This window comes from Cariama cristata, unplaced genomic scaffold (assembly GCF_000690535.1).
Source record: "Cariama cristata isolate BGI_N322 unplaced genomic scaffold, ASM69053v1 scaffold2042, whole genome shotgun sequence".
Taxonomy (NCBI): Eukaryota; Metazoa; Chordata; class Aves; order Cariamiformes; family Cariamidae; genus Cariama; species Cariama cristata.
In genome coordinates, this window is record NW_009603048.1 from 47555 (window position 1) to 56651 (window position 9097).

The 9097-nt window shown below is 43.2% G+C and overlaps 1 protein-coding gene across 1 annotated transcript; it reads right to left on the reverse strand.

Annotated features, from left to right (window-relative positions):
* Positions 1-390: 390 nt before the first annotated feature.
* On the reverse strand, positions 391-1320 carry LOC104157606 (olfactory receptor 4S2-like). The gene has a single exon (XM_009695010.1). It carries the CDS (start codon positions 1318-1320, stop codon positions 391-393), a length of 930 nt encoding a protein of 309 aa, XP_009693312.1.
* Positions 1321-9097: the final 7777 nt, after the last annotated feature.

The window sequence follows — 9097 nt, forward strand, 5'->3', positions numbered from 1 at the left end:
TTGTGCAGAAATGTAAGGAGATGCTGCTCTCCAAAGCGTTTAGGAGCTAGTAGGAAAGAACAACCTCTCAAAATACTTGGTTGTTTCTTCTAATGCCGGGAGAAGCCTAGACAAATACCCAAGATAGGGCTATGAGGTGCCTGAAGGTAAATGCCACAATATCACCCCCAATGCTCAGGTTTGGTAGCTGGCAATAACCTCATGTCCTTTTGACTGACAGTTTCCAAAGAAGGTGAGTTACATAAAACCTTGAATTTAGTGTCAGCCCTATTCTGAACAGCTGTGCTAAAACCAGAGCAGTATTACTGGAAGGTCTCTCGCGAACGCTTCTCTTGCCCTCCTCGTGGTTTCTTAAGCTCACATCATGTTACAAACATGCATTGTGTTGTTTCATTTCTCAATCCCCTTCAATTTTCTGCTCCACAACTTTTTCATGGCACTTTTCACCTCTTCATTTCGGAGGGTGTAGATCAACGGATTGAGCATAGGCGTGATGATGGTGTAGAACACAGAGACCATCTTGTCTGCTGAGAAGGTGGTGGAAGGGCGCATATAGATGAAAATGCATGGCCCAAAGAACAGAACTACAACAATGATGTGGGAAGTACATGTATAGAGTGCTTTAAGACGCCCTTCGGAAAAGCGTCTCCTCAAAGAAACCAAGATAACAGCATAGGACACAAGAAGAACAATGAAACAGCTCAGGGAAACCACACCACTATTGGCAGCCACACTGACACTGATGATGTAGGTGTCAGCGCAGGCCAGCTTCGCTAAAGGGTGAATATCACAGAAATAGTGGTCGATCTCATTGGGCCCACAAAATGGTAGCTGGATGGCCAGCAGGGTCTGCACCGCTGAGTGTACAAAGGCTCCCACCCAAGAAGCTGCCACCAGCCAGCCACAGACATGCGTGTTCACAATATTTGTGTAATGAAGCGGCTTGCATATAGCAATGCAACGGTCATAGGCCATCACTGTGAGAAGGAAGATCTCAGTGCACCCAAAGAAATGGCCCGCAAACAGTTGAGCTATGCAGCCTGCAAAAGAGATGGTCTTCTTCTCAACAAGAAGGTCATAAATGAGTTTGGGAGCTGTGACAGTAGAGTAACTGATGTCTACAAAAGACAAGTAGCTCAGGAAGAAGTACATGGGAGAGTTCAGCTGTTCACTTGTCTTTATAGTAATGATGATAAGCAGGTTTCCAAGAATGATAGTGACGTAGAAGACTAAGAATAATGACAAGCACACTTTTGCTACTGTCTTATCTTGTGTCAGTCCGCGGAGGATGAACTCTGTCACATTGGGTTTGTTCTCCATAGACAACATGTAGACAGGACCTGAAGCACAGAAGAAAGACACCAGCTATGGCATTAGACATGGGACATTATCAATACACATACATACTGACCACTGCTATGTTAAATATTAAGCACATTTCCTTTGCTGCCTTTTTGGGACAGTTTCCATTTAAAGTCAATACTTCGCTCAAGGAATAAGAGGTGATATGGTGATATCCAAATCAGAATGTATTATTGATGTCTATAATAACAAGCTCAGATTATTTATTTGAGAAGGGTGGTAGAAATAATACTGTCAGGAATCCTAGTTCTCACCTTTGCCTCTTTTAAAAAAGAAGACTAATTACCAAGTCCCTTCAAGACCCGCTTGTACCCTAAAATGTTGATTTGGATGTAAAAGTTGACCAAAAGAGACAGTGTGGCTATAATTCAAGCGTCAATGCTTTGATCATAGAATCATTTAGGTTGGAAAAGACCTTTAAGATCATTGAGTCCAACCATTAAACTGGCACTGCCAAGTTCACCGATAAACCATGTCCCTAAGCACCACATCTACACGTCTTTTAAATACCTCCGGGGATGGGGGCTCAACCACTTTCTTGGGTAGCCTGTTCCAGTGCTTGACAACCCTTCATGGCCTCAGGAGGGTCCTTGGGCAAGCAGTGATTGTACTTTCCTTTTCAGTCCTCTAAAGGATTGCAACAGAACTACCCATTATCTCTCAAACTGTGATAGACCTGAATAAGCTCAGTCACAGAAAGAGCTGGCTAATGTTTTCTCAGACTGCCTTTCTTACAGTACACGAAAAAACTCATCTGGAGCTAATTTGCATTAATAGTGCATTAGCAGGGCTTTGTATACCTCACCCCAGTCTGGACTTAGTGTGGAACACCTAACTACACCTGTAGTGACACTGGGGTAACGAATGCACCACTGGTGACCCTCCTTTATTCACGAACGCCGACGAATTCACCTTTGCAACATTCCCATGCAGTACACAAATATCGCTAGCGTTCAATTTAGACATGAGGACAGAGATGGCCAATGTGTAATAGCCATGTCTGTGATATCAGCAAGCCCTATGCCATCTGATTTCTATTTGACAATCACAGAATACTCAGTTCTTTCCCCTGAGCTCTCTCCCTCGCCTCCTGGCTACTCCCCAACTAGGGCAGCAGAGGAAAGGCTCTGTAGTGTCTCCATCCCTATCTCCGTGCCCCTCCATGAGCAGAAGGAAAGCACTGTGGGGAAGTCCAAAGTGTATGTGTCGTGACTGTTGTTGCCTGACATGTCCAGCTCAGGCAACGGAAGACCGAGCACATAAGAAGTGCTGTCATCAGCTCCGGAGTCCTCTCTGTAACACTGACAACATCTTTTTGAACAGATCTTTCTGGAAATGACGTGTAACTGGGGAAAAAAAGCAAATAAGATACCAACTGAAACAAAGGATGAGAAATCTGTAATTGGGTCATTTCTAATTCATAAAATGGACCTCACAAAAGTGACTCACCAGCAATGCCTGTTTTCAAAGGTAGGGTTTCAGTCACGTGTTACCGTAAAGGTCGGTCAGAAGGACCTTTTAAGACTCAGTTTGGAGTTTTGGAAAGCAGGCATTCCTTTATTGCAGCGCTGGATGCATGGGGGATCTTTCTGCCTAACGAGCATCCCGATATGATTACAATTCATGTATATATCACAAAGTTACATACATATGCACAGGAATTCCCCGAATTGATATAAACATTCATTCTAATTCCTAGAACTAACGATCATATCGGCATACTCGTTACGCATGCGGTTTAAGTCTGAGGGGCCTCTTTGGGGTCTCTGGTGGTCTCTGAACCCCCTCTAGTGATTGTCCGCTCCAGGACTCCTTTCTCAAAAGTTCTTGCTACACGTGTTCAGTTCCTTGTTCTTGCTTAATTGGCTCTGATCTTTGCTCAGTCCTTGAGTCTGTAACATGTTATGTTTGCAAGCCCACTATTTGACAGGGTTGTTCTTGTTTCTTGTTCCCTTATTCACATATAAGATATAGTATTCTCTAAACCGCGCAGGCTAAGCAACACTACCAGCTAAAAATCAGGATGTGAAGTCTTCCTCCGCAAGTCTGTGTCACACACAGTTAATTTTATACACGTGTCACACGCTTGAACAAAACAAAGGGACAATATCAGAAAACTTACGCTATTGCTCCTCTGACGGCTTTAGGTGGTTTCATCAGAACGTCTCAGCCTCAGGTTGCTGCTTAAATGTGAAAGCCGTCCGTACCTCTGCCAATTCTGAAACCTACCGTGGCTGAAAAGAACAGCCTGACTCTCTACCTGCATTTCTCATTCTGCAAAAAACAACTTCCAAGAGCACCTACAAGGACAATTATCTCTCTCAAGATGGGGAAATTGCAGTAGAAATATTTAAAGTAAGTCACGCAGGAGAAGCACAAGACTATCAGGAGTAATGAGATCCCAGAGGCATACAAAGTTTTGTCAGAAATCGTCAGTGGACAAGGAGCTAAAAATTGTACTTTGGATAGCTATTAGGGTAATCTCTGGAGAGTGATGCTGGAGCGTGGTCATCTAGACTGTTACGTCGCACGCGGGTTTGCTCGCCTACTTGTTTGTTTGCTGGCTGGCTTTTTGATGCCGTCCAAATAGACTTAATTTACTGTTGGAGATGTATTTCTTTTGGAAGCATTTCTGGTTCAAATAAACATCACACCTGGCCATTTGCAAGATTTATATTCACCTTACCTTAGCAATCAAATGTTCTTCAAGTAAAGATGTCTCTTCCACAGGACAGTTATATAAATTCTGCCTTCTGTCCTAAGCTAATATTTCTCCTATGTGTTCTTATTTCTTATGCACTTGTTCTTACCGTGGCATGTTGACAGCACAAAGAAAGTATCACAATCGTGCTATAGACTGTTATCCCTTAGACATCTGCTGCACAAATTTGAAACAGGAAGTAAAACCAGGAAATTACTTCAAAAATTTAGAAAGGTTTGTGGTTAGTCCTCACTGCTTGCCAGGTAATTTTACTGAGACAATGCAGAACACAGAAACAACTCTTTAGCCCAGATATTAAGTTCTTGTAAGAATTCTTACCAAAGTGTAGAGGAGCGTAATGTTGTTTCAGTGACACCTTTCATAAGCTATGGTTGAAGATTTGCCCGGCAACACCCTGAAAAAAAAAAAATGGTATTCACCACCAAAGCATGAAAAAAAGATCTATTTTTAATATATATGTATATATATAATTTGGAGTATATATCTATAAAGTTATAAGCCCTAGCTGGAAATGCCTTGTAACCTTGAATCCTGCTTAAGTCACATCTTAAGGTGTAACACAGGTGCAGGTGTTTATAGGGAATGTAAGTGAAGACATGAAAGTGCTTCGGTTGCCTTTGGATGGACCAAGCAGGTCTTTTCCTTCCTGACTCAGCGGATTTGGTGCTTTTCTGCTGGGAAGGTAGGGGCTAGGGTCTAAGCATTTCTACACCTCTACAGTTTCTCTTTTCAGACATGGTCACATTCCAGTGCGAATGTGAGGATTCTTCGGCTTCTCCTGTTCCAGCTATAGCCCCCAGAGCAGCACATGCCATGAGTAAATAGGTAATCTACATCTTTATAAAGACTTAGTCCTTAACATTACCAACTTGCCACTATGCACCCAGATACCAGACTTGCTTTGGTCAAAGAAACCTGGAAACTACTAGATTAAACTCTTTACAAATTTTAACCAAAAATAGTCTTATAAGGAGAGGCTGAAGGAGCTGGGGTTGTTTAGCCTGGAGAAGAGGAGGCTGAGGACAGACCTGATCATGCTCTACGACGACCTGAAAGGAGGGTGTAATGAGGCGGGGGTCGGCCTCTTCTGCCAGATAAAGAGCGATAGGACAAGAGGAGACGGCCGCAAGTTGCACCAGGGAAGGTTTAGATTGGGTATTGGAAAGAATTCCTCCACCGAAAGGGTTGTCAAGCACTGGAACAGGCTGCCCAGGGAAGTGGTGGAGTCACCGTCCCTGGAGGTATTCAAAAGACCTGTGGATGTGATGCTAAGGGATGTGGTTTAGTGGTGAACTTGGCAGTGCCAGGTTAACAGTTGGACTTGATGATCTTAAAGGTCTTTTCCAACCTAAACAATTTTATGATTCTATAGGCACCTCTTAGAAACAAATTATCAGCTGTATGGGATTCATCCTACTCTCAAAACGTTCCCAGTCAACTGCTGCTAAAAATCGCCATTGTGAGTCCTGCCCAACAAAAACACAAGCAGTTCTCCCTCTTTGGGCAGCTGATCTGAGGAGATCTGTGGAATGATTCGGTGAATTCAAATTATCCAGCACCTATTTAAAATTACATCAAAATCAGAAACTCTTGTGCAGGGAAAGAATGATTAAGCATCCACAGGAAACACTGAAATGGAGAAAACCCCAAATTGCTCTCAAACCCGCAAAGGAAAGCCTAGAGAGGAAGTTGGGAAGTTAGGGACTTTTCCCGTGCTTACAGCTGTACTAGCAGTAGGGAAACGATATTCATGAAGGGGGGCAAAATTTACATGGATGCTTCCTTTTCTGATATATCTCCGAGAAAAAAAAAGATCAATAAGAACAATGTGATACCGATTTCTACCTAGTCTTACCAAGTTGTGATCCTTTCCATCCCTCCTCGTTTCACTTACCGCTAACGTAGTTTTCTACAGAAAAGAAAAGGACAAATGGGTACGTATTTATGGCTGTGCAGCAGCCAGGGGAAGAGAAACAGCTGGGCTCCATCTAGACCAGGGAAGAATGGGAAGCAAACCCCACCGCTCTTGGTGTCATGTTTAGGCAATCGGTGGTTCAGAAAGGAGTGACTAAGAGATAAATGATCAAGGAAAACTATATTCCTGAATAACGGCAGATGGGAAACTCCTAAGCTAAAACGAGGTGTATATTTTTGAAAGGATTGTAAAGATACGACCCCTTCACAACGGACAGCTTTACTGTGTGTCCCTCTTGGTGAGGCTCCTATCACCATCACCCAATTCCATTTTGCAATATGTTCATCTGCTTCATTCCATCTCATTGACTTGGTCATGTAGGCGCCTATATCTGAGCCAGTCATATGCGTTCTTTTTTCTGCCTTTGCAGGGAAATTCATGACCAGCCTAAGGTGTCTACTTACAGATGTGATGAATTACATGCTGGAGGTGCCTATTTCTTTCTGTTGACACTAAGAGGATGACTAGAATGACTAATTCAGTAGAGGATTCCCACAAGTTATGTCTTACCTCTAAAAGCAGCTCTTCAGGGACAGACTAGAGGTATATGATATAATGCAATCAGTTGCAAAAGAATAAATACAATGTGGACTACTGACATTTCAAAAAGGATGAGAAATTGCACCATCTCCTTATTGCAAGCGTTCTTCCCTAAAATCTCGGGTGGTTAATGGGAAACAACAAAAAAGCGTAATCTGGGACTACAGAACTAGCTCTGTACATGGTTCCAGTCAAAGATAGTCATAGACAGGTGATAACTTTAGTGAAAATTTCTTTTTGTATTTTTACATTTGTTCAAGAAGAAGGGAAACAAAAGAGGAAATGAAATTGGGAAAAGAAAATAAGAAAGGAAACAAACAAAAAAAAAAATCCAGACAACCAGGAAAACTTACCTCCTGTGTGTTTGGATATTTAATTTTTTGTGTAAGGTCTGTATGACTTTATCTCCTCACCACCTGCCTTCCCTGGTAGGAACGCGTTAGAGCATAGAGTCTTTAAAGAACATTGAATAGCTTCTGGAAAGCTTCCAACACTTGCTTAGGAGGTGCCTTTTACTGTATTATCCCATCTAATTTAATTTCTTGCTTTCCTGTATCACTAGTGTGTCTTGGTATTTTCTCCCGATGTGGGAACTGCTTTGATGGGCTGTCTGGATAGCGTGGCTTGGCCTGTGCACACCGGACGACGCGTTCACGACCCAGCAGCAGAAAGAAGGCTGAGACGAAAAGCGTTTCAGTAGCCCTCTTTAATCCTGTCCAAGGAAATCTCCCACCTCAAGGGTTCTTGGCGCTGGAGGGGGGAGGCGTGGAGGCTTGTTGAAAGGAAGGCATGAAAGGAAGGGGCAAAGGAGGAGAAATTAATTCTATTCTGACCGAAAAGTTTAAGCAAATGTATATTAAAGAAATAGCCGTTGGTCAGTGATAATATTATGAAGGCATTTCAGGATTTGTCCAGTAGAAATAACAGCCGATGGACTAGCTGAATATTAAACTGGACAAGCATGTGATGTGACCTAGTCCAGTCAACCCTTTCCAGAGTCCTTCATTCAGCCATGCTTTATGGTTTTCTGAAGTGTAGGGGCCCATTAGATCCACTGCTTTGGCTTTATAGCATTGTGAGTAATAAAACAGTACTTTTAAATCCTTTTGTGTTCCAAAAAGAAAACACATGAAGCATAAATCTTTGTTAAAAAAAAAAAAATCAAAGAGATTTCTAGCAGTAAGGAGAGAGGCGCCACGTTCTGGGGGTGACGACGAGTTCCCCGTAGTAGTCTTTTTAAGGGCAGGTTAGGCACACTTCTCTCAGTAGTGGTTACGCTTAAGTTTTCACAGAGACAGAAGATGGCCTGGGTTACCTCTTGATTACCCTTCAAGTCCTGTTTTGCATGAAATTTCATCACCGGCATCCCAGTTGCCAGGTGCAACTCTTGCCTCCTGCAACAACTTCCATGTTTTAGCAAAGGTCAACGAATTACAGAGTAAGTAAAAAAATTGCTTCTTTTACAAATGGGGAAACCAAGGAAGGAAGTCAGCTATTTTATGCCTATGGAAGTCAGCTGAGTTGAGTCTTGGTCACGCTAGGCTTTCCTATGGAAAGAAATAGATCTCTCCAGGAATCAATTCACCTAATCTGCCTCAGACCTGATTTTAGGATGGGATTAGGTCTGAAATAGACATCTAAATTTTGAATAAAATTACTTGGGACAGACAAAGACCACATCCAAAGAGTTACAGTCAATGGGTCAAAGTCCAAGTGACAACCACCAATGAGTTTTGTCCCTCAAGGGTCCATACTGGGACTAATACTGTTGATATAGACAGTGGGATCAATTGCACCCTCAGCAAGTTTGCAGATGACACCAACCTGAATGGTGCAGTTGATCGCTTGAGGGAAGGGATGCCATCCAGAGGGACCTTGACAGCCTTGAGGAGTGGGCCCATGAGAACTTCATGAAGTTCAGCAAGGCCAAGTGCAAGGTCCCGCACCTGGGCTGGGGCAGTCCCCACTATCAGTACAGACTGGGGGATGAAGGGATCAAGAGCAGCCCTGCAGACAAGGACTTGGGGATACCGTTGGATGCAAAATTGAGCGTGAGCCGGCAATGTGCGCTTGCAGCCCAGAAAGCCAACCGTATACTGAGCTGCATCAAAAGAAGTGTGACCAGCAGGTCCAGGGAGGGGATTATCCCCATCTACTCCACTCTGGTGAGATCCCACCTGAAGTACTGTGTCCAGCTCTGGGGTCCTCAGTAAAAGACAGACTTAGATCTGTTAGAGTGGGTCCAGGGAAGGGCTGTGAAAATGATCCCAGGGCTAGAACAGCTCTCCTATGAATAAAGGCTGAGAGAGTTCAGCCTGAAGAAGAGGATGCTCCTCAAGACCTTCTTGTGGCCTTTCAATATATAAAAGGGGCTCATAAGAAAGGCAGAGAAAGGCTTTTCAACAAGGCCTGTAGTGACAGGACAAAGGGCAATGGTTTTAAAATGAAATAGAGAAGGTTTAGATTGGACATAAGGAAGAAATTTTTTATGATGGGGA

Bases quoted from the DNA above. Each gene is read 5' to 3' on its own strand.
- LOC104157606 (XM_009695010.1), bottom strand. From the start codon at position 1,320: ATGGAGAACAAACCCAATGTGACAGAGTTCATCCTCCGCGGACTGACA.